At 45.7% G+C, this 25,443-nt stretch overlaps 1 protein-coding gene and 1 long non-coding RNA gene across 2 annotated transcripts in view; one reads left to right on the forward strand and one right to left on the reverse strand.

Annotated features, from left to right (window-relative positions):
• Positions 1-576: 576 nt before the first annotated feature.
• On the reverse strand, positions 577-7,643 carry LOC140250311 (uncharacterized). The gene is made up of 3 exons (XR_011903134.1): positions 7,534-7,643; positions 6,783-6,864; positions 577-1,852 (listed from the first exon to the last, which is right to left on the reverse strand). It is a non-coding gene; the product is annotated as an uncharacterized lncRNA (long non-coding RNA).
• Positions 7,644-7,768: 125 nt separating this feature from the next.
• COQ8A (coenzyme Q8A) overlaps positions 7,769-25,443 on the forward strand; it is a 28,313-nt gene continuing 10,638 nt past the window's right edge. The window contains exons 1-5 of the mRNA XM_072333222.1: positions 7,769-7,842; positions 16,047-16,238; positions 17,699-18,103; positions 19,311-19,377; positions 20,720-20,794. Of these exons, the coding sequence (XP_072189323.1) occupies positions 16,062-16,238; positions 17,699-18,103; positions 19,311-19,377; positions 20,720-20,794 (724 nt within the window). The 5' untranslated portion in view covers positions 7,769-7,842; positions 16,047-16,061. The remainder of the gene's footprint in view (positions 7,843-16,046; positions 16,239-17,698; positions 18,104-19,310; positions 19,378-20,719; positions 20,795-25,443) is intronic.

Below are 25,443 nucleotides of genomic sequence, written 5' to 3' on the forward strand. Positions count from 1 at the left end.
TTCTTGATATAGAAACCTGAGCCAGGTATGGAGCCAAGCAGTGGGAGTGGAAGTTTTCCAGAATAGAGTCCTCTCAAATGCAGCCTGAACAATGTGGCAGCTTCTAGGCCAAATCAGGGTTAAGACGGTGCAGAAATAAATAGTGTGAAGCCTAGTGCTCCCTAATTGCTGCCTTGCAGGGCCTGAAGAATCAGGAGGAGGCAGAGCAGGGAAAGCTTTAGGCGTATTTTCTCCAGCGTCTCTTGTTGGAGAAGGAGAACCCTTGCTCATCCCAGCATAAAATCTGAGCAACTCTTCAGCTAACTTGCATTTAAGAAGAGTAATGGCAAATGTAGAAAACCAGTCCAACATTTTAACTTACGCAGTCCCCGTCCTCAAGCTTCACAAAGCTAAATAGAAGCAATCAGAATTCTCCCTGACTTGGTAGAGCTGTGTTGGAAGAACTCAAGCTGTTATTCAGAACCGATGTAAGGCAAGGCAAAGTATCTAGGGCTGCAGGTAGGACTGCCTAGTCGGGGTTATTTTTAAAGCCGCAGCTTTGATGTACCAGCAAATAGTTAATAGCAATAAAATGATCATAGTGCAAACAGGATTTATTCCAGCAGGATCTCCTTGCCCCTTCACCGTTCCAGAAAACACATGCCATCTCTTTAAGCCCCCACCAAGCACAGCTTTTGTGATATTCCTGGAAATGTAATCAGAGCTATTTCTGTTTTCCAAATATTGTGCTAATAATTTGTCTTCCAGCAGTGTTATATGCAGGTTTCAAGAGGCATGGAAACCATTGGATTTTCTTCCTTAATATGGAGAAAAAAAAATATATCTGTGATTTTTGGCTTTCTGTGATTTGGGTGAGCAAACCAAGGACCAAAATGGCAAACACTGTGATTAATTTTGGAGAAGTCATCACACAGGCAGTCCAAACTCTGGGTTGTGTGGAGAACTAACAGGGAGCAGAAATCCAGCACATGCTTTCAGCTATGGAGGCTACAATCTGTGGACTGTTAGCCTATGAATTAATGAAATGTTAGAAGAAACAAAATATACCTGAGGCATAGGTTAGATTTACAAAAAGAAATAGGGTTTCTCTATCCGGGATTATCACAGCAGCGCAGTTATAGTTTTAAAGATAGAAATGGTGGGAAAATCAGGGCTAGATGGGAACATGAAGCTGCAACCAAAGCACTTATCTAAAGGGTTAAGTTACCTTACTTGCTGTCAGTGTGTCTCTGTGCTTTTCAGTACCATCATGAAATAGAAGGTCTGCTGCAGAGAACAGAGATCTGGCTTCCAGGAAAGGAACTGCCCCTTGTGAAAGCAGGCCACCAATTAAACTAGAGTGACAGTTCTTAAAGTCCATGGAGTGGATGGCACAGAACAGTCACACGCTTCATCGTTAGATTCTGTATCTAGGGGGACTGCTGAAGTAAAGGGACATCTCTGATCCCACACCTTGGGTTCCTCCAGGCTAGAAATTCCTTTGGAAACATTGGAGAGTTCGCTCTGGGAAAGTGAACCTGTAGTGCTGGTTCTTGGTGCTGCTGTGCCTGAAGGCAAGCTCTTTTCACAGTGCACAGCTGCAGCGCATGTTGAAATTACAATGCTGCTCTTCCAGTGAGGCTTTCCATGCGCTTCTTTAGGAGCCAGGTTTCACCAGCATGACAGAGCAGAAAATCACCTGCAGCTTTGTTTTACAGATAGGAGTTGATTCGCTGAGGGTCAAATGAAGGGCTTGACCTGGATGTCTGGACCATTTCTTGATGTCTCTTTTTTTCCAGAGGCGTTAACTGCAAGTGTGCCCCCTCAGCTGAACTCAGATATGTGTCAGTCACTTGTGAATCCTCCTCTCCAGCTGTGATGACACAAATATAGATACTAGAGATCAGGTTACGTAGCCTTTCTCAGCTGACCTCAAGTGTAGGATCAATAGCCATAACAAAGCAGGAAAAGGGTCAGTCAGCATCCAAAGTTAGCAGTGATTCAGCTTGCCCCCTAGACTGACTACTAAAAGTAAATGGTTAGGACTCTGAATCACTGTCCACATGTGGGAAGGAGTCGAGGAGATTGCCTGTTTGCCACATGAGTACTCAGAAACCCCCCAGCTTGTCCTCTCTACCCCATGCTCCATGCTATGTGCTGGAACAGCAATGCAAGGTGACAGGAAGCTGGAAGGCAGAGCAGCTCTTGGGACAGTGAAAGCAAGAGCGTTGTGTTGAGGTTGAGTCCAGGCTGGGCCAACACTGTGCTGCAGCAATGGGATATGCAGCCATGCTTTGCCAAAGGTGGTACACAAAGGTTGTGATACACATAAAATCAGGTGGCAGGAGGAAAAGGCAAAGCACACACTGAACTAAACGAGCAAAAATAATGGATCTGTCTAACTCAGGAGGAAACAACTACTGCCTTGAAATAAGAGAAATTCTTCACACAGAGAACTTCCCGTCACTGGAACGATCACCCCAGTGATATGGAATCCCCATCATAAGGTTTTTGAGATGCAGCTGCTCACAGTGCTACATAATCTCATCTGGGCTCCCTTTTCTCACAAAATGTTGGACTTCATGATTTTCCAAGGTTCTTTCCAACCCGGGCTCTCCCAGCAGCCCAAAGACAAGAACTAGTAGTGCTTTCTTCCATTTACTGCTCCTTGTGCAGTCTTGCCACCTGTCTCTGTCCTTCTCTGAACGCCCTCCACCCCCGTGGGCTCATCGCCAGCTTTCCAAAGCACCCAGCGCCCACTGCAGCCACGTGGCAATGTTTGGAGGCAACAGCGGCTGGCACAAACCACAGCCAGGCAGCACTGTGGTAAGCGTGGTGTGCTGCACAATTTTTTCCAGCCATCCTCTGTCAGTGATGAACGTGTTTGTAGCTTTGGCTTGTTGTGACTCGTTACCACCCCATCTAGAGAATAACAACTATTTCAGTGTTCTTTCATAACGTAAGGAAAAAAAAAAGATACCTGTGTGTAAATTTCCACCGGGAGAGATGTTTGCAACACTTCTCCCAGTGGGAAGAAATCATGTTATCTGGCAAGGTGAGAATGTGTGTGTGCTGGGGAGCAGGGGCAAACCCTGGTGAGAGATAAAGAGGCTGCGATCTCTCTTGTGTCCCTGAGCAACGTGGGAGGATGCTCTCTAAAATACCTGAAGACTTGATGTTTATTCCCCGATTATTAAAGATAATCCCAGCATTAGTGGGTCTGCCCCCACTTCCTGTTAGAGGTCAGTACTGTATAGCAGTTTTCCTGGAGCTACGCAGCTCTAGTGACAAATACTCTGTTGAAAGCCACACTGTGTATAACCTCACAGCTATCTGTGAGGAGCCTCAGCCTTCAAGCAGCCCCATTAGGCTCCCCTGCCTTCTCCAGCCATGCAGAGCAAGGCTGCTTGCTGAGAGCCCTGGATTGAAAACAGGGGTGGAAGTTCATGAAGTACCTGCCCCATTCCCTGCACTGTGTCTTGGACAGAAAAAACTCGTTGTGAGAACTGACACAATGCCTCCTTCCAAGAGAGCTAAATCATCTTGGAATAAAGGTTTCACCAACAAAATGAAGTTGAGCCTCGCCTCCTTCCCTTTACAGTGAGGGGAAAGAGAAAAGAAGGTCAAATACAAAAAAAAAGTGAGTGTTTAGGGGTGAAAATACACAATTCAGGAGTCGAAGCATTCCAAAGTGCTATAAAAATAGCTCATCATTTGGATCCTATGATGATAGTGGATGTGCATCTGCCACTGGCTGAAGTCAGAGGGATCTCATTTCTTTACAAGGCTGTTGCTCTCATTCTTGGCCATAAAGCCGCGTAAATAACATATGGTACAAACAGCGTCACTGAACCTGCCAAAGTTTTGAAATACCTAAAAGTTAACTACTGAAACCAAGCCACCTGTCCAGTATGTTCTCCTTGAGCTGTTCCAGTTCATCATCATCGTTATGTTGATGGAACGCCATCAATCTGTGTAGGCAGATACAACATGCTTCCTGCTCTATAGAAACTTCCCTCTAAAGACGAGTGAACACAAGGTGAAGTTTTCCAAGATGTAGCTTATCTGAGCTGCGGTGGTTACTTGGAGAGGAAGAAGTGACAGAAGCATTTCCAAAGTAGTTTTTGCCTTGTGGTTAGCTGTGTACATGTGGGAGAAGGATGGTGACGCATACTTTACTGTGGTCAGAGAAACAGCTTGGGCCTGTCCTGTGTCTATGTAAGAGGATTTCTGCGCGTTCTCCAAATAGTCCTGATGCTCATCAACCTGATGACAAGACCAATAGTTGCTTAATTGAGAACGCATTAACCATTTTTTTTTTCCTGCAGGTTAGTCGTCTGACTACTAATTTCCCATTGCAGTGGAACCCTTCTGACTGCTGGGCCTGAGGATCCTTCCAGGCTCTGATTCTCTAACTTTGTTTTTCTGAAGTGGATGCAGCCCGACCAATTCCACTCCCGCATGCCTGGGAACTCGGCCCACTTTGTACAAAGCTCTGACAGAAGCCAGCTTTTCCTGAGTTCTTCAAAGCAGCCAACATCGGAACTGGCAAGCTTTTTTTTGGGTGTTCCCTGGCATTCAGTAAGCAGCGAGCTGCTAGCTGCTGAGCTAACAGACTTCCCTCAGAAAACAGCAAGCAGGAGAAAAGCAACCTCACCCAAGGCCTGACAGTGAGCCTGCTGCAAGTCACATTTAAAGAGTCCTAGATTCTCTCTTCCCCATGTTGCTCTTGCTGTTTAACTGAGAGCTGCAGCAGAGCTGTTTATCCACCTCATGGAATTACATACTTAAGCCCTTTGTTATGAGGCTGTCAACAGGCAATACAAGGTAAAGCTACGATGGCAATGCTAAAGCATCTGCACAAATCCATAACTTCTAGCTGCTACATCGAGCATTCTCTGGAGGTGCTCTAGAGTTCTGGATAAGGCAGCAAATACACTGAAAGTTGACTGAATGTAGCAGTATTGAATAAGATGCGAGAAGCAAATGAAAGCCATAGTACCAAAGATACACTGCGGTAGAGTTCTTATTGCATCATCTTCTTATAGGCCAACAAGAGACTCCTAAAACAGCAGGAACTTGACTTTTTCACAGAACTGCTTGGGCTTGCTCTGTCAATTCAGATCTGCACTGCACAGATCTGCAGAAGGATACAAGAATCTAACACAGAAATTACATGGGATTTAGATGCTGAAATATAAACTCATGTAGCAGCCTCACTCTGCTGTCCCATCATACTGGAGGCACTAAGGCATCAATAGATGCCACGGTTTTTAATGTGAAGCACACCATCAGAAGGGGTGGCCTGGACTGACCCCTACTGAATTCACATCCACATGTCCTGCCTCTGAAAACAGTTTGCATGAGGGAAGACGGTACGTTTGTCTGGGATTTGGAAAGGATGGATGAGTCCTCTATTCTCATTTCCTATTGCTGAGCTTTTCCGTCAGGTACAGCATAACAAGGAGTAAGAATAATATTTGCAAGGCTCTAGAGGGTAGAAGGCAAGAACATGCATAACAACTAAAGTCTCAGTGTGAGGGTGGAATGCTTACAGTTTTCACAAGCAGAGAAGGAAGCTGAATCTGGATCTTGTAAAGCCCATGGGGGTTGTTAACCACTAGGCTATTAAATAAATCACTGATGTTTGACTCTTTGGTTTATTTCTGAAGTATGTTGCCTCTCCTTTCTCCAGAGTTCAGAGCTACAAATTTAATTATTGGTAGCACTGAGTATCGATTGTATTTTATCTTTTGCTGTTACTCTTCAGAGCGTGTGGCGATCTTGCAAGACTTCTGCCATGGCACAACTCTCCCCGTGCACTACATACAACATTTGCCTTTTTATTTAGGATTGTGAATGCTGTTGGCCAATCAAATCCCATGAGTTAGCCTCTGGATTACAGACTTGGAATCTTGGGTGTCCTGTTCCTGTTCCCAATGCAGAACTAAACGGTAACAACAACAACAGAAAAGTATAAAGTATCAACTTCTGCCAGCTTCAGTCCAGTTTTTTAATCCCAACTCTTTCCATTCCAAATTCCATGGAGAACAGACCCTTCTCACTTCTTCACTCTAAGTATAGAAGAAGCCTGTCTTGCATTCAGACACAAGGGGTCTTTTAAGGATGCAGAAAGCCTGGCAATAGAAGGTGTGATGCAAATTAAATAGCAGCTGCAAGAATGGTTTACCACATGGGAATGAAGCGAACCAGCCAGGCCTGTCTTGGAAAGATGCAGAGAGCTTGATCCTTTGCTTGTTCTGCCTACATCTCAAACTACGACAGCGTGTTCATGCAGAAACCCATGGAATTCTCTGTGCTCAGCACAGTGAGTAAGGTACATTTCACAATTAATGCTGAGCTGACGCAAATTAAGTGGTGTTACACAGAAACTTAAGAGCTGGCATCCAAATTCAGTAGAGTTGTAGATGAAAGAGCATACTTTAGAGACAGATATCTCAACAACATCTATTTCCAGATGAGGGTAAAGATTACCTTTCTTTTAGAGATGTATTTCTGGAGATGTCAGCACGGGCTGCGTTTTGAGACAAAATTCTCAAAGCTAGTACCTTATTAAAGCCACGTTTCTGCATCACATAGCATGTCTCATCTCCATCCAGTTCTCAGCCATGAAAGCGTCATATTTGGCCTTTGCATTTCAGATGTATCATGTCCGTGCAAGGCCTGGGTGTAGGGCAATGAAACCAATAATGCACCTCAACCTTTTAAGTTCAAATTTAGCCTTTCTAGTACTGACCTTCCAACCTGGATAGCAGCTGGGTGATAAGTTTTACTAAACATACCTGTACTGCAGCTGTCCCTTCAGTTCTGGGCAGGGAGCTTCTCACGGCTCAGGGCTTGGGAAGGATGCTATTCTTTTTTAATCTAAAACAAAACACATGAAGGAGGGTATGCAAAGTTTAAGCAACATTTTACGTGTTTATGAATACCAGCCCAATCTTCTTTGGTCTCAGCAGCTGTGAGTAAGGGATACAACTGCCCCCTTATACTGCAGGGAGGTCTGGAATTAGTAGATGGACCAGGAGCGGGACTGAGCCCTGCACACAGCTGGCTATGAAACGCCCTTTGGTGTGCACTTCGGGCTGCTGGGTGGCTTACAGTCTGGGCCAAAGCAAGCAATTAACAGGGCTGAAATTAAAGCTCAGGGCTGTTTGTTGGTCACTCCTGTAAACTACCTACTAAACTAAAGGCCACCTATGAACCTTGTTGAAGAAGCAAAGAACCATTTAAGCCCCGCACCTCGTGCAAACAGCGCTGCGCTACCGCAGCCTTGCGGCACACGCAGCGCCGGGTTACGGGTCGGGCGGGAAAGCTGCTGGCCGCGATATCCACCACAGCGGTACCGCCCGCGGGGAGCAGCACCGCAGGCCAGGGCCTGCCCCACACAGACGTCTCTTCGGCAGCACGGGGCGCTGCCTGCCGCCCTCCCGGCACCTCACCGACGGGAAGCCGCCCTCCCGGCCGCCGTTCGCTCCCGCAGCCAGGCCCATCCCAGGCGGCCCCGCCCCGCTCGCCGTGCGGTGCCACACGCACCTCAGCCCCGGCGCCCGCCACCGCCGCACGGACCTCACGGGCCTCACGTCCCCCTGCAGCCGCCGCGCGCCCCGCCCTCCCCCGCCTGCCATTGGTGGGGGCGCGCCGCGCACGGGCTCAGCACGCTCCTCGCGGCACCTTCCGCCGGGGGCGGGGCGAGCGGCGCGGAGGAGCCAATGGGAGCGCGGAGGGGGCGGGGTTTGGGGTCGGACGGAGGCCGGGGGCGGATGCGACGGTAAACTGCCGCGCGGGGCTCACGGCGCGGCGCTGGGCGCGCGGAGGTGGCCGTGTGGGCCGGAGGGGCGGCAGGTGAGAGCGGGGAGAGCGGGACGATGCGGGGAGGCATCGGGAAGGCGGCAGCGGTGATCCGTGCGGTGGGATGGTGGGAAACGGCGACGGCGTGAGGGGCTGCAAGTGCGGCAAGTGTTGCAGGAGCGGGCCTCGGGGCGGCCTTCCAGGCCGGAGTTCGCTTCGACGATAAGCGGGGCGCCCGGCCTCCCCTACCGGCCGTCCCAGCGCCTGCAGAGGTGCCCGCCGTGTGGGAGGGCCGCTGCTCAGCCCGCCGCGTTTCTGCTGCATCCAGCCGGAGTTGGGGGGGGAGCGCCGCGGGGCCGCGGGGGGACGGCAGCATCAACTGTGCGCTCCGCTGGGGGCGGAAATCAACGGGTGAGGAGTTCTTCACCAGCATGAACGTGTTGTTTTCCTGAGTGCTTAAGCGCAGATGAAAGTAAAAGGCGTAAAAGATTCTTGTTTTAATAACCCAACTCCTTCATTTTCTGTAAAGAATGAACCTGTCGGCTGCTGAGCGTTATCTCTTGAGTTGCTTGTCTTTGGGTGGCTCTGCTGAGCTGCGTGCTCCGAGCGTATGGAAGGTGATTCTTAGCGCCGGCTGCAGAAGGATCGCGGTCAGAATCAGCATAGATCGATGGGAGGCTTCAGAAGGGGTCAGGAATTGCTTGGAGCTGAAGGCTGAAAGCAGATCCATCAGCTCAGCAGAGCATCGGGGCCCTTGCATTTCTCCTCGTGTCCCGGGTTCTTTGTCTCTCACTTTTGCATAGATTTGAGGAGCAGTTCAGCAGTGGCCGGTGTGCACGTCGATCTGCTTGCTCTTACGCCCGAGCACTTATTTCTTCCTTTTATAAACACTTCTTCCCTGCTGTTAGCAATGACCTGAGTAACCTTGAGGAAGATATGCTTAAAATAAACAGTAGCGTGTCGGCCAGTCTTAATCGAGAGGAGAAAAAAAAACAAGTGGGCCACCGGCTGCACTTTGAAGGCATCTCTGTGTCCAAAATAAAGCGGTGTGATAAGTAGAAGGAAAGGTCAGATGTGGAGAATTCCCTGACGTGTTTACTGTCTGAGTGCTCATCACCTTGTTTTGTTGCGGTCAAGGAGAATTCTGCGCTGTGTAATGCAACTCTGCTTGTTTCATTTGTGATATTTAGAGCAGGTTAATAATAGCTCGTATTGAATCTGTGCAGCAAGAACAGAACTTGTTTTGGCATCCAGTCTTCCAACAGCCCTTTTACAGGCAAGCGGGGGACTGTTTATTCACTCCTTGTTTGTCGGGTATTTGTGTTCTGTCAGTCAGCAGAGATAAAGCAAAGATCTTGAATTCCCAGTTCTTGTGTACCTGAAGTGTCGGATGAGCTTCTCAGCATAAGAGGCCGAGCTAGATGTGATCCCAGGGCTGTTTCATGTTGTGCAGATAGTAGCTTCTGCTTATAAAGCTCTGTTACTGTGTTTGTTCTGCCTCTACACTTTCTCCTCTGTTATTTTGTATTTTCCGTGTGCTGGATTAGATCCTCGTGTAGCTTCTTCGTTGTCATTCAGGTCTCTTTTTTTTAACCAGCCATATACCCTGCTTTTCTGATGTGCTGACTAAATGTGCTGTAAAAGGGCTTATTGTAGTGTTCTGAAATGTCAGAGCTCTTCTGTTGTCTGCATTGTGCTATTTGGGAGTATTGAATCTCATTTCAGTCCGATACGATCCCGGTGCTTAGTGACAGGGGCTAGGAAAGATTGGATAGGAAGCTGCAAGTAAAATGATTTTTTTTCCTGCAGTGCTTTGTGATGGAACCCTTTGTTGTGCAGTTTGTACCCATTGCCTCCTGTCCTGGCACTGAGCACTGCTGAAAAGAGCCTGGTTCCATCCTCTTTGCACACATGTATCAGGTGTTGATACATGCTGATAATATCTCTGTTCAGCTCCTCTAGGAGTTCCTACTCTATGTCTCCTCTTAGGTGAGGTGCTCCAGTCCTTTGATCTGTCTTAGAGGCCCTCTGTTGGACTCTTCCTGTGCAATACGTCCATGTTTCTCTTGTTCTGGGGTGCCCAGAACTGGACCCGTTGCTTCACAAATGCTGAATAGAGGGATGGATTGCCACTTCTGCCCTGCTGGCAAGACTCTGCCTAATACAGCCAAGGATACCGTCAGCCTTCTTAGCAGCAAGTGCGTGTTGCTGACTCATATTCAACTTGGTGTCCACTAGGACCCACCCCCAGGCTCTTTAATGCAGAGTTGTTTTCCAGCCGGATGGCCCCAGGCGTTGTTCTTCCCCAGATGCAGTACTTTGCACTTGTTGAATTTCCTGAGCTCCAGGAAGACAATATCCACTGCTCTCCCTTTATCCGTCAGGTTGGGCATTTTGTTGTAGAACCTTACCAGGTTGGTCAAGCATGACTTCCCCTTGGTGAACTCCTGCTGACTATGTCTGATAATTTCTCTTCATGCACTTGGAAATCACCTTTCATCACCTTCTTGGGGATCCAGGTGAGGCTGACCAGCCTGTTGTTCCCTGGATCATCCTTCTTGAAGATGGGACTGACATTTAGAGGACATCTGTGAGTGGAACCCATCAGGGCCCGTGGGCTTCTGAATGTCCAGTTTGGTCAAGTATTCCTTCAAATGATCATCTTCCACCAATGGTCCATCTTCCTTGTTCCAGTCTAACAGTCTGACTTATGGGATCTGGGATTTTTGAAGGCCAGTCTTGCTGAGGCCTAGAAGGCATTCAGTACCTCAGTTTTTCCACTGTCGTGTGACCAGGTCTCCTGTTTCCCTCAGGAGAAGACCCATGTTTTCCCTAGTTTTCCTCTTGTAATTGATGTACTTGTGGAAGCCCTTCTTGTTGCCCCTGGCATCCCTACCCAGTTTCAATTCCATTTGGGCTGTAACTTTCATAACTCCACCCCTGATTGTAGGGCAGTGAGCTTGCTGTGCACCCTGCTCGCTGTTCTAGCAATCTTGAACTCCATCATTTCACAGTCACTGCAGCCATAACTGCCTTTGATCTTCACTCTCCCAATTAGCCCCTCCTTTCTGGTGAAAACGAGCTCAGTTTGTTTTCTTGAAGCATTCTTTTGCCTACAGACCTCTTGTTGCGTCCTGCCTTCTTACAGAGAGGTTCTGACACAGCCAGTAGAAGCATTACCAGTGCCCCAACTATGTGAGCTACCGGCTCTATGAATAGCCTGTCTTGTCAGTTTCTATATTTGATCATAACCCAAGTCTCCAGGGCAAGGTTGAAAGGCACGGGATCTGTATAGATAAGTACACCCTCAGAATCAATAGTGGGAGGCTGCGGTGTTTGACCTGCTGTTCACAATGATAACAGAGAGGTAATGTTCACTGTGTGGGCAGAGAATGCATCTGTGCCACCTGAAGGTGAAGGTGTGGAGTGCCTGACTTCTTAAAGTGGTGACTTGAGACATAACGTGTACAGTCCTGTCTCTGTCTACAAAAAGGATTGTAAGAAAAAGGTCATCTTGCACATAGGTTTACAATAAGGTGACAGGGTGTACTTAGTTTTCCAGTAGGCTGTAATTAAAAAGTTTTTGATGGAAAACTTCTGCTTGTGCATCATTTAATCCTTTAAATATTTCTGTTAACAAAATACCAGTTAGATACTTGGGTCATGGGGAGGTAATACTGTGAGGGTTGTTGTGCTCAGAACAGAGATTCTCTTCCTGACTCCAGCACTGAGGTGCTGTGTGACTTTGGGTAAATTAGCTGCTATCTTCTAAAATAGGGATCTTTCCAATGAATCTCCTTTGTGTGGCTCTTTGAGACCTACTAGTGTGTCTTTCAGCGAGAGGAAGAGCTATTTTCTCAAGAATATGATCTGAAGTAATGATGTATTTGAGTCTAAAGGAATCTCACTTGTCTGTGAAACGGAGCTTTCCTATTAAGTTCTGTGTGCTTTAAGAAAGTTGAAACTTGAAATAAAGACAGTTACAACACGAGAGCATCTGGGGGGAGAACCCAAACAACCCAGATCAGTAGGCAACCTTGTCGTTACCTGTGCAGAGCATCATGCCTGGGGGCTGCGCAGCATCCTGATGGCATCCAGCAGGGAGCTGAGCTTTGGTCATGTCTTCTGTCTGGCTCTGGGAGTGCAAACGTCTGAATTTGATCAGCAGAACTTTAATGTTACATTTGTATAAATGCTGCAAGTCAGGAGTCTTACAAATTGTGGGTGTTGTGGGAAAGCACTGTTATTGAAGGGGTACTTCATGGTGCCACTGATATGAGGGAGAACTTGTCAACTCTGTGAACTGGTAGGTTCATAATTCCAATGGCAACCCTCGCTGCATGTACTTATTTCCTAGGAACAGTGGCAGAGCTCAGCCTTATGGGGGAAAAGCAAGCGAGCGGTAGCCTTAAAATCAAGGAGAAAACTGCTTCAGTGTGGTGGGAAACAGCATGTGCCTGGGACAGCATTTATTAGTGTGTTGTGTCAAGATGTGTGGAGAGAAGTAAAGGAAAGCGGCCTGTAATGAGGGAGTGCACTCCCCTGCTGGGATCTTCATTGTGAGCGCATTATTTCTAGATCATGATCATGGCAGAAAGAGCTGCTGCACATTCCAGGCATGCGGCTGTGCCTTTGCGTGACCCCAGACAGCATCCAGAAAGGAGTAAATAGGGCAGTTGGTCCAGAGCGTTCACTTTGCATTGATGCGTCTGTGCCTAAAATAAGGCCGGCCGTGCTTACTTCTCAAGTGTCCAAGGATTTTGTTCTTATTGTTTTTTCACTCTTACATTGTGTATCCAGCCATTTATGGGGAAATTCTTCATGCTGGATTTTGAAGCAGCTGTCTTTTGCCATAAATGACTGTGAAGCTTTCTGAATGTTGGTGGAAAGGTGTATTTATTTGCCTGCCAAGCAGCCACTTCTATCAGTGCACGTATCACTGTTACGGTGATCAGAGAGTAAGCAAGTTCTGCCTGCTTTTTGTAGGTGTTTGTCTGAATTACACTGGCAAATTCTCTTGCACAGGAGTAGTTTTAAAAGCTTTGTCAGAGACTTGGAAAATCTCAGCTTAAGGAGGCTGGAGTCAAAGCCGTGGGGCAGGAGGCAAATATAGGAGCTCTTGGTTCTGTTTTAGGTTTGATCTTGGAACAAATTTCTCCTGGAGCTGAAGTGAAGATATGGAGAGCAGGAAGGATGAAGGGGGAACAGGGTAGGACTTCAGCTCAGTCTAAGGGATGATGAAGATGACTGCAACCGCCTCTTAAAATGCTGTTTTCTCTGTGCCCAGCATGGTTAAAAACTGGGTCAGCTGCGACCCAAGGAATCTAACTACTGAAAATCTGTCTAAGCAAAGGCCTGGAAATCTGGTGTAAAGGGGATTGGTAGGGAGGTATGTGATGGAATGGAAAAAGGCTGTGAATGAAAGGATCACATGAAAGGGCTGTTAAGGCAGAACGTGAAAAGAAATGGAATAATCTGAAATAAGGACAGGATACAGAAAAGAATACTTCTGTTACAGACTGCTGCTAGGTTTATGGCCACGTAGCAAATGTGCTGATTAGCTGGTGACCTGTATCTTGTTCTGTGGGATCCTTTGTTTCATTCTGGTACCGCAGTCAGTCTGGTGTTCACGGTGTGGTTTTATCACTGATGCCAGGATTATAGCCCTCGTGTAGATACAACGGAGATAGCAGCGATTGCAATAATGGAAATAATGAAGTGGCAGAATGCATAGAGACTGTTTAAATTATCTGCCTTTCTGTAGTTTGTTTAAAAGAGAAATTAGAGATAAAGGCGGTTAAAATTTTGCAGAGAGCTGAGGGAAACTGCTAATCTTGCAGTCCGGTAGTTGGCATGCTGGTAAAGGAAGGAAAAGTGCTTTTCATTGAAGGAAAGTGGGTGGGTGCTGCACACAGGAGCATCACAGGCAGTTTGCTTTATTACTTTAGTTGTGTGGCTTTACAGTAGGGTCCAAAGTCTCATGTGATGTCAGGAAGCTGTTTAGCTACCAGTGCGGTATCTAACCCATAGCAGCCCCTCTGCCCTCTGTGGATCTTGTCTAGTGTCTGTGGATGGCTTTGTTCTCGTCTCCTGAGTCACATGCTGCTTGTAGGTGTGAGTGCTTCCCATAGGAACTGAGCAACTGTGACACAGCCCATACTGGGAGAATAGCTCCTGACTGGCACTTGTCAGCTCCCTTGGACGCAGCTTTGCAGGCACTCTGATAACTTGTGCAGATGTGATGACTGGTGTGTATGCGTACAGAAAGTGCCCTCCTCTGCCAGTTCCAGATAGTAAGTCCTCAGGGGACAAGTCAAGTGTAATATGGACTTTCTGTGCTGGAACCAATTTGGTTTGAAATGACTCCTTTAAATCACTCTGCCAAAGCTTGCTTATGCTGTTTCTTCTTGATTTAGTAGTAGTGTGAATAGAGCATAGTGTAAGGAAAAAAATCCCTTCAGCCTACACCAGGTATCAATCTGTGTGTACTGTAGGGGTCACATATCAGTCTTCTGCCTCAGAAGTACCTGCTTCCAGTTTTGGTATTTCCTGTTCTTCCTTGTGCTTCTTGCTTTTCTATTGAAGAAAAAATAATTCTAATAATTCTCGGCTATTTTTTCTGTGCAGTCCTTTTCCCCTCGATTATCTAGCACCTTTTCTCTCATCTTTCTCCTTCTGGCAGTACCTAAATGCTCTGTGATGGGCTGTGTTGCTGGGGAAGGGTCTGGAGAACAAAGTTTGTGAGGAATGCCAAAGATGTGGAGAAACAGACTGTCCACAGGATACATCTCCTTAACTGAAAGGCAGCTTTCAAGTTTCAGAAGTGCATTGTGAAGCATTAAACCATTGGTTAAATGCTGCAGACCTTGAGAAATAACAGTTGTTTTAGGTCTGTAGCTTACGGACAGGCTTTGTAAGGCTGACCACAGAATAATGACCGAGGTTGACTTCATTTTTATTTTCAGAGCTCACTGTAGCCCAGATATGCTGCTAACACTTGAGTGTCCTTCTGAAAACCATGCTTGAAAGCCTGTAGTGTGTAACAGTGTGTAATACTTCCTGGCTGCAGCAGTTGTTCTGAGACAGGCTCTGCTTCTCCCGGAAGGGCTGCTTGTGGTTTGCATGTCATACCATGTGGACTGTTGACTTAGTGTCACTCATACCACTCCAGTGTGCTAACCTTTATATCTGTTGTATGTGTGTAGCTATTGGAAGGTTACCATTTGAAAATGAATTGGTGTCTGTGTACCTACCTAGGAATAATGTAATTATTAACGTGGCTTTGTAGTGCTCAGAGGTGAACGAAATAAGGTGAAAGTCTCCCTTCTGTATAGATAAGGCATTTCTTGGCCACTCCTGATTTTCTTTTACGTGGACCACAGACATGAAGGAAAGGCAGTGCCCTGAGCCTGTGCTTAGTTCCCATGCACATAAAGGAGTCAGTGTAACTTGGTTTTCACAGGCACACCATCCTGCACCCTATAGTGCTTGCTTTGTATCTGAAGATACTGAAACTGATTAACTGTAAGGAATCTGGGACAGTGCTTCTCAAACAGGAAGGGGTATGGAATAAAAACACAGATCATTGCAGCGTGATTCCTTCAGATGAGCGCTGGGTTCTGGCAGGTGAGTGTTCTGAGCCTGCTTAAGCTTCCAACTAAAAGTAGCAGAGTGAGTTGAGGGCTGAGCAGACAACCTTTGGAGGACACACAAAGCTTACCCACTGATGGGAAGGTGAAGGAATCGGGCTATGTAAAATGAGCAGGCATGACTCCGGGGCAGGAATGGGATGTGACAGTTGTCAGTACACTTCATCCACGCTATCAGTCTCTGAGAACGTGTTCCATGTTCTGATAATCAGAGGTCAAACGCTAATGCTTCTAGTGCTTTTTATTTGAAAAGAATTAAGATCATCTTTGCCATATTGCTGAAATGTAGCTGTCTTTGCTTCCTCTGCTCACTGGTAATGAAATATCAGTGAGAAATCCTGGAATGCTGTCCTAATTCATGGGCAGTCCTAAGAAGAGGTCTCGCTTTGCCTGGTAAGGTGGCAGCTAACTAGCTGCCATTCAGGCTGGCTGAAGTGTTATTTGAGCTGCAAACAAATTCCTGTGTTGGCTGGTAACCAAAACGAAACGAGATTGTCTGCTATGTGCCACCAGCTCTTAGGCGACGTGAACAAGGTTGCGAACATTGTCCTTGACATCTTCCCTTGTGGGTTTTTATTTATTTATTTGTTATTATTATTTTTTTTTCAGCAGAGAAGTTCAATCATGGCGGGAGATGCCATCATGGTCATGAGAGGTTTGACAAAGCTCAGTAAAGCAGTCCTGGAAACCCAAGCAGGACAGCTGCGGCAGGTGATCCTTGGGGGCGATGCAGTTACCATTGCAAGGAGTCTCCAGGCCACTGCTGAAGAGCAGTTTAGTTCTGCCTTGGGGAAAATGCAGGTAAGAGATGTTCCTGTGTGCACAGTCTAGTATGAAGCTTGGCATTTCCTCCAGGTAATCTCTGTGTTGTGTAGAGCCGAGGAAATCCTATCGTAAGCCCAGGCCTCTGAGTTACTAAAGCAACTAATACAGATGTTGTAGCGTGCCAGGATTTGTCCAGAACATCAGCAGTATGCCATACATACTTGGACAGGAGTGTAAGAGGATGGTTACTAGTGTACTGGTTTGCATTACTCGGTGTTAGTTAAGTCTCCTTCAGACCTCAGTAATGGATTACCTCTGCTTTGACTAAGAGAATGAGCTCTCAGAATTTATTAGAATTTATTGGCATTGTTGCTTCCTTTCTTTATAGAATTGGTAAAGCTGATGCTTTTCAGAATAGGTCAGATACTCGTGTTCCTCACTCACAGCTCAGGCTGGATTTTCAGAACAACTTGCTTGCAGATGAGGAACTTAAAGGAAGCCAGACTATTTTTAAGCAGGAGCTTCTCTTACCAGGCACAAGGATGATGGATTTACAGGAGCTTCATCTCTTGAAGTAGGGCTTATCTACGTTAAGAGCAATCATTTTTTAGAACAATGATGTGGTCATATAATGATTTTAAGGCAAAAGCTAATGGGTGAACTTTTAATGATATTTGAAGCAATAAGCTTGGGCTGTCCTGGCAGCCTCCTTAAGCTTCAATCCTAGAACCTTATTTCTACTTAAGCTTGCAATAGCTTTGTCCCGAGAAATACCCTAAGCTAATTTGTTTATGGGGACAGTGCTTTGTTTTACCTCTGTCTTCCTTTTGCCTTCAAGAAGGGAGAGAATATACTCCTGTTTCTGTGTATGTTTCTCTACACAAGAGAGGTCATGTCAAAACACTTGCAAGACTGCATTCTGAATGGAAGTTGCTTGAGAAGCTGCTGCCAAATGAACTTTGTAAGAAATCCGTGGTCTGAAGCTTGAAATTGTTAATGGGTGCTTGGCCACAGTCTCTGCAAGGAGATTTCTCCTCTGCCCTTGCTGTGAAGCTGAAGTTCAGAATAGCATGAGACCTGCTGAATAATTGTACAGATGTTCTGGTGGTGGCTTTTTGTAAGGAGACAAAATGTATTCAGTGTTTAGGAAAGAGTCTAAAATACGCTGACTGCTTAACTGACCACAGCAGGATTACAATCCTGTTGACCAGGACATCTCCAGGTATTTGTGTTTGAGAATCTATCTGTGGATTTGCCCAATCAGCAGCGCTGAAAGATGCCCAGTAGTTGTAATGTCCTCAGCATCTCTTCCTGTTGGTTTTTGTTTTTTTTTCTTGTATTTTGCTGTGAATGTGCCAGAGTCTCAACAAGTTACTTATCTGTCTTTGAGCCAAACTGCATGCCTTGTTCTGAGGACCGTGGATAAGGTCTTCAGACCATGGATAAGGAGCAGGTTTTAAGTTCTTTACTTAGAGTGTTTCTATTACTGCTTACAGGAGCTGGGCAAACAACAGGAGAACTTAAGTGATTTCAGCGAGGATTTTGGGAAAGACTATGACTTCTTGGCACAAGAGCCATCGGATGCTTCGAGGGACTTCTCTACTGCCCCCAGCAAGCCTCATGAACACAGCAGTGAAGGCCCTGCTTACGCTTACACTACAAATGGACCTTTTAAAAGCGTTGGTGAGACTGGAGATACTGGTCTGGGTCAGAAGCCTTTCCCTCCCAAAATGGATGCAAGGTTATTTGGAGGCTTTAGGGACCCTGGAAATCCTTTTGCTGCTGTCTTTGGACAAAACAGGGCTTTTCACCAAGATCATTCCTCTGTTGGTGGATTAACAGCTGAAGATATTGATAAAGCCAGGCAGGCCAAAACTGAGCAGAAACCGTACAAACAGATGGTACGTGTATGTTTGTGTGTGGATTTTTTTACAATTATAGGTTCTTGTTACTATTCTGGATTATCCATAAGTCACCTTTTCCCGTGTTTCTATTATTTTTTTCTCTTTCTGGAATTCCCTTTTGGAGAGGAAAAGATAGAAGTGTCAGTGCTTCTTAACCCGGGTTTCTATGACAGGATCTCCTTTCACATCTACCTCTTATATATCCAACGTTCTGATGTGAGAGGATGTTTAAAATGCCTATGTAGGGTTAGGCTTAAACTTGGTGTTGACAGGAGTTCTCCTTTCATTCACTGGACTGTGTGGACTCAATGTGTTGATGCAAGTTACTGTAATGAAGGATCTGTATTTCATCACAGTTTTTTAAGTGAAATGTTGAGAAGATGTGGACTGTTTGTAGCTACAGTGCTTTGAAGGCTGCCCCAAAGGGTCTGTCTTCTTGGAGGGCTTTGTCTCCTTTAGCTAATGGTCTTGCTATGGCCATGAAGAATGGATCGGATCTAAGCTTCACTCAGCAAAGGCCATGGCTTCCTGTGCTATGTCTTGTCCTCCTAGAGGTGGATGGAATGTTGTCCTAAGCATTAGTAGATTAGAAAGTAGCATAGAGCCCTGAAGCAATAGTTGTGATCTATATCTATGTCCTTGTGGGAGCCAGCACTGAAAACCCACAGCAGAATTCACAGTGGAGATGTTTGCCTCTTGCTCTAACTTGCCTCTTTCAGACCCACTATCAGATGCTGCTTTGGGTTTGCTTACTCAGGGTATTGCTTCAGTGAAACTGTATGCTTCTGCTTTGGCTGTTTTGTGGGGAAATCATCTGCAGTCCCATCAATCTGACGACTTGTCATGATTTTTAACTGCATGTGGAGAAGAGAGTTTGGCATTGGTTGATATTGCAGTGCTTCTCCGAGTTCAAAATTTAAGGGCTGTTAAGCTAAAAGTGAACATGGACTTTCTAAACATGGCTATCAGCTTTTCTGTCTTTCCCACTCTTGTCCATTTCTTGGCTTAATGCGTTTTTAAGTTTGGTAGCAATATTTTTGCAGTGTTCTCACTTGAAGATCTCCCACTGTATATTTGGCTTGGCATTCAAGAAGAGCTTTCCGTAGCACAGATACGCTCTTCAAGTGTTTTTTGGAGTCGCGTTCTTTGTTTGCAGGTAACTGACTTGTTTGTTTGTTTTCCTTGCCTTGTCTTTCTGTGGCAGCTGAGTGAACGGGCCCGGGAGCGGAAGGTTCCTGTCACAAGGATTGGTCGGCTTGCCAACTTTGGAGGTGAGTTTGCACACCTGCATCTGCAAAGGCACTAAAGGCACTACAGTTGAGCTGGCTGATGGCTGGCTGTGACAGCGCTCCTGCTACAACAGAAGGCGGTTCCATTTTTGTGTTCAACTTGCTGATAGGAAAGTGCTTTTTCACAAACAAGTGGTTTGGCTCCAGAACTTGATTTGGGCTTTTTCATTACCATTACGGCTCTTTGCCTTTAGTCAGAAAGGAGTTACATTTTTCATCTTATCTTTCTTGCTCTTTTATCGTATCTAGCTGCTGAGGAAGGTAGTACTTGTGTGCCTCCCTTTGCTACTGGAAGTCCACACTGGATTCCAGTTGTTTTTTTTTGTGCTGAAGATCAAGTAAGTTAAAAATAAAATAAAATGCTGAGGTCAAAAGCAGCTTTCATTTAACTGTTCCTGGGGTTCAGAAAGCTGAATTTCATACTCCTGGCATCGTGGCCCTCACACTTGAATTATTCCTCCTTGTTTATTTCTCTACATATTTTTTCATTGTTCTCAGACGTACTGGGGACTGTTGCTCTCTCTGCTGTGGCATTGAGGCATTGCGGGGTGATGAGCCTATTAGTAACGGGAGGCACAATTACATGGACAGCAGAGTTCTGGGAACAAAGAACACACTGCTGGAACAATTAAGGATCTTTTTTTCCTCCAGTGCTTTTTTTGCTCTCCCTGCTGAGCTCATGTTTCTCTGTGATCAGTCACTGCTGGACTTTGTTACCTATACGCATTTTCATACATTGCTTGCTGCAGCTGGAGTGACTGCTGGTAGCTTCATTTACAGCACTGAACATTGTCCTTTATTTGTTTTATTTTCCCTTACTGCAGTTTGAAATGGTGAAACAAATTATTGTTTGTTACTGGTTTGTTTGTTTTTTAGCCTAATGGGTCATCAGTTCCACTCCCACTATTCTTGGTTTGACTTTTGTGTTCAGATTGTGTCTCCCTTATTCACATTTCTGCTTTCTAAGTCTGCCCTTTTAATAGTATACTAAGGTCTTTTTGCAATAAGAAAATTCAGGAAGCTTGCAGTAAAGTCTGCAGTTTGCAGATCTAAAGTGACTGTGGCTCTTCTAAGGTTCATTGCAGTCCAAAACGTTGCTTAGCCAATAGGAAAAGTAATGTGAGTGACTTGCTGTTTCTTTTCTGTCTCTAATATTAGTTGATGAGATACATCTTCACTGTATTGTTGTGTGACTCCTGATGCTTTCTGCTCCCAGTAACTGTTTGTATGTTGGATCTGGTTGGAGATGACTGCATTTCAAATGCAAAAGCTATTTGCTCAGTGGTCGTAGTATTTTCACTCTGACCTCCCTGTTGTTTTAAAGGATTAGCTGTTGGTCTCGGCATTGGGGCGTTGGCAGAAGTTGCAAAGAAGAGCCTTAGACCTGAAGAACGCAGTGGTAAGCTCTTCCTGCATCCTCACCCTTTCTCTTCATTCCCCTGCAGCCACTGACTGCTTGCATAGCTGCTTGAAAAGTTGTATTCTTTTGAAAGTGGGGACATTGGTTGGTTCTTCTGTTTTTAACATAATCCTTCTATGCTTTCTCTTTTCCCATTGAAGTAAGCCACAACCTCAGTGTGTAAACAAAGGATGGAGATATATATGGGACAATACTTCTGCCAGCATTGTTCACAGAGTTAATTTTCTCATAATCACACATGAGCATGAATATCATACTTACATCCTCTCTTAGACTGTGTTGGTACAACAATGTTTTTTGAATCGTTCAATGAAAACATGTAGTGTAAAAGAGCCCTTTTGTCTGAAAACTTCATGCTGTTATTGGTTGCAGACTCTTAGAAATGGAAGGAGGTTGTGCATGGTAGGAATTCAGAGGATGGCTGTTCTGTTCTTAAGAGAGACAGAGCACTTAATGTCATGCTAAATGGCATCTCTCTACTTGTAGTATCTCTTTCTTTAATCTTTCTCTGAACAGTTTTTGTATCCATGCAGCCTGTTTGAACTTGGAGGTAAAAATGTTCTTGAGTTATACCTGGCTGCATTATGGTGGCTGTTTTCAACGCTTATGCTTTGTTAGGCTGCAGCGGTACAGAGTGGTACCATGTGGGTGAATGGTCTATGGCATAAAAAGTACACGGTGTTCTTCCCTAGAGAATGTCAGATTAATTTAGATTTATGGTTCAAGGCACTTGATTTTTATCAGTGAAACGTTTTGGTGGCGTGCTGCTCAGTGTGAAGTTGTTAGAATTACTGCAGGCTGTGCGTGGTCTTCAGCTGCTCTGTGTGGTTTTTTATGTTTAGATTATGTCCAGTGATGAGAAGGAACTGATAAAAAGGACAAGCTTCTGCAGTTACAAGTTCAAGAAAAAGAGCCGAATGGTTTTTTGTTGGGCAGCATTGCTTTGGGATAACTTACAAGTACGCAGCAGCTCTCATTTACTCTGTGGCCATTCGTATTGTACTACAAGGCCAGTTTGTGTCTTCCCCACCCTTGTTTAGTAGTGAGGGGTGGATGGAGACTGAGGAAGGAGAACCCCTATCCCAGGAGGCTTAGAATTGGAGAAATAAAAACCAACCAACCAAATTACAGTTCTGTTCCTCACTCCCTGAAACAAATTAACAAAACCACCAAAACCTCAACAACGAAAACAAAGCAAAAACAACCCTACAGAACAACTGACACATTCCTGGTGGCGGAGGGGAAGGAAAGGGCTGTGTACTGCCCAGGACACTACCTGATCATGTGCATTTCTGTATTCCCTTACAACTAGGCGGTGCAGAGCAGCCCAGCAAAGGAGGATCCTTGGCAAAGAGTTTTCTCTCCATGACCTGAGGTTTTTGAGGCTGGATGAGTTTCTTTGCTTTGAGCCTGCATGTAGGCAAACATGACTCATCCTCCAGACAATACCTGAAATCTTTTGCTTTCAGCGCTTGTGATGTTTGGCAGGTTGTTCGTACATGTCGGAGGTTAATGATTGGCCTTGCTTTAAGCAGAGAAGGAATTGCACAGTTGTTGGTTGCTCTGCTTGTCAGATTATTGTCTAATTGGGCACACACTAAAGCATAAACATGAGCTTGCAGAGCTATGAAATATGCTGGAGTACATAAGCTTTGTTTCTCAGCCTTGCAGCTTGAAAAGGTGTGTGTATATGTTTATGTAGAAGGCAGCAGACACATTTTTTTTCTTGAAAAGAGGAAATTGTAGCTTAAGATATTGTTCTGCCTGATGGAGAAATGATTGTTTTCCCCTGTAACTGTAACCTGGGGCCAGAAGTCTGCTCTGCAGGCCCAGTCAGCTTCTGGAAGAAGTAATTTTCTTGCACAAACTTTGGTTAGTACATATGGCAGTGAAGGCTGCTGACTTAAATGCTGGGCAGGGGAGTTGGAAAAATCACCTGGCTTTTATTTTTAGCTATCTTACTTGCTTTCGCTTTTGCTTCTTGCTGTTGTCTGCTTAGATAAGATCTTGGAGCAGTGGTTACACTGTGTAGACGAGGACTGGACAAGAGTGGTAAGTGTTGAAGTAGGGCAGAAGGAAAAGATTATTTTAGCCTTCTTGCTTTCTTGGAGTGTCTCAAACCAAGAACGTGAGAAGGACTCTGGGTGATTTAGGCTCTCACTCTTGCTGCTCTTCAGTTAGCCACAGCCTCTACCTGTAGTGTCCTCATTACAATCTTCCAGTACTTTAAAGGAGCTTACAAGCAGGAGGGGGACTGACTTTTTACAAGGGTTGGTAGTGACGAGACAAGGGGGAATGGATTTAAACTGAAAGAGGGGAAGTTAATGCTAAAGGTTAGGAAGAGATTTTTCACTCAGAGTGGTGAAGCACTGGCACAGTTGCCCAGATGGCTGTGGGTGCTCCATCCCTGCAGGCACTCCAGGCCAGGTTGGATGAGCCTGGGGCAGCCCTGCTCATGGCTGGGGGATTGGAAATAGATGATCTTTGAGGTCCCTTCCAACCCAAGCCATTCTGTGATTCAGGATGAGCTCTCTCTCTGCAGCAATGCATGGCAGAGGGCATGTATGCAGATTTGTGTCCAAGATCCCATTTTCTTTCCACCGTTTCTGGCGATACCAGCCTTTGCCATCGTGGGATGAAACCTCTTGCAGAGGTACCTCTACCTCTTACTTCTTTTTCCTGTAAACAGGCAAACACAAAAGTACCTCTGCACTCTACTGACAGCTTGAGGCGGTTGTGCCCAGGTTGAGAGATTTTTCTGGCTGCCAGCACCATAAGGTCATGTTCAGGCTCTTGTCTGAGAATGGCATATTGTCCTGTTCTCTGGAAGTTAATGAGATGTCATTTCCCTTGCCACTGCTACACTATATTAACAGTAGTTTCCTGGAACACCAAACAAGCAGGGCACACATATGATGAAATACATGCCTGAGAATTTCACACTTGCGGTGGCATTCAGGAGTGACTGGAAGGAGACTTCTCTTGGTTTCCTTTCCTGCTGCTCAGTCAGTACAACTGAAAACATCACTCCTGTAAAATGGGGCTGCAGTGGCAGTTGTTGTATTCAGTGTGTAAGTGCATAGTGTTAGAGGGGCTGGGCACGGGAGAGTAGAACAAACTAACATGGATAGAAATGAAGCACTGCCCAGTTACATATTGCTATTACTAGCAGAAAGGCGCTGTGGAATCAAGGTCAAATGAGTAACTTATTAATGATCTGTATACTAGGCTCTCTTGATAGGCAATGTGCACCTGGCAGAGCACCAAAGGGCTGAGTGTCAGCCCATGTTTGAACATGTGTGTGTTTCCTTAAGGAAAGAAGAAATGCAGTCTCCTTGAATTGTTAGTCCTAAGTGCTTGGGTTATGTTCTGGACTTTTCCATTGCTCCAAGGTTTGTATAGCAAATAGTCCTGAAAATAGTTAGCTACTTGTTATGCCCACTGTTAGCAACGTACACAAATAAGCAGCAGCTGACCACTGACTTTTGGGCAGGTTGTTGGTCAGGTAGTGCCCCTCTGGTCTTGATTTCGGTGAGAAGAATGCCTCTGTTGGGCTGCTGCTCTGATAAAAACTCTTTGTTATGGTTTATTGGTTTCTGGAAGTGACTTTAATCATTAACCAGCTCTTTCATCCCACTGTACTGCCAGAACAGGGTATTTGTGTGCAGGTGTTATGGAGGAAGGCATGGCTTTAACTTAGTAGTTTCCTTAGCTCTTGTGTGTCTGAAGCTTGTGAGAGGGGCTGTTTGTCTCACCATTGCTAAGGACCCCGAGTTCTTCTTGTGGGACAGTTGAGAGCTGGAACTCAGTACATGCCTTCATGCATTCCAGTACTTTCTCCCTGTCCCCTGGCCAGTCTGAGCTCTCTCTGTATACATTCCTGAGAGCTGCTGGAGATGGAGAGGATCTCTTGTTGCTGTAATCACTGTAATTTCCATCTGTCTGAGATCATCAGGGCCACTGCAGCTGCTGTGCCCTTTCAGGCTCTGCTTGTCGTCTATGTTGGCTTCAGCTGTTCTATCCTTCGTACCCTTTCCTCTGAAGTGTTGAAAACGGAGTAGCTCGAAGATCAACATATCAGCTCTGGTCTCTGCAGCCTGGCTGTAAGGCCTGACCTCCCTCCTGCTTGGCTCTCTGTCAGCAGGCGCTGAGCAGCAGCACCCAGAGAAGTGGTTGGTGGATGCCCTCCCGCCCCTTCTGTCCCTGCTCTCGGAGCTGGAGGAGAGCTGTCCTACTGGAGAAGGAGCTCTGGGCTGCTTCACCCAAAGGGATCAAAAGATCGAGTTGCTCTCTTTCCTTCCTCCTTCCCTTTCCTCTTTAAAAAGAAATAAGTAAAAATATGTCAATCTTTGTCCTCTTTTGGGGACAGACTGTGTTCTGCATAAGCCGTTGCTTGCATTGGAACAAGTAACTGATCGTTGCTGGGATGTTCTTCTGTATACATTAGGTATTTTTCTCAGTAGCAAGTTGCCTGTAAGAACATGTGTTTGAGGATGTAGGAGGGAAAGATAGTTGGAACTGATTTCCTCTGACAGTTGTCAAAGAAGAATGTGGTATCCCATATGAGAACTCCTGCTGGGCTTCTCCTGTAAGAACTACCTCCTTAGATTTCACTGCCTTCATAACCT

This window comes from Excalfactoria chinensis, chromosome 3, assembly GCF_039878825.1.
Source record: "Excalfactoria chinensis isolate bCotChi1 chromosome 3, bCotChi1.hap2, whole genome shotgun sequence".
NCBI lineage: Eukaryota > Metazoa > Chordata > Aves > Galliformes > Phasianidae > Excalfactoria > Excalfactoria chinensis.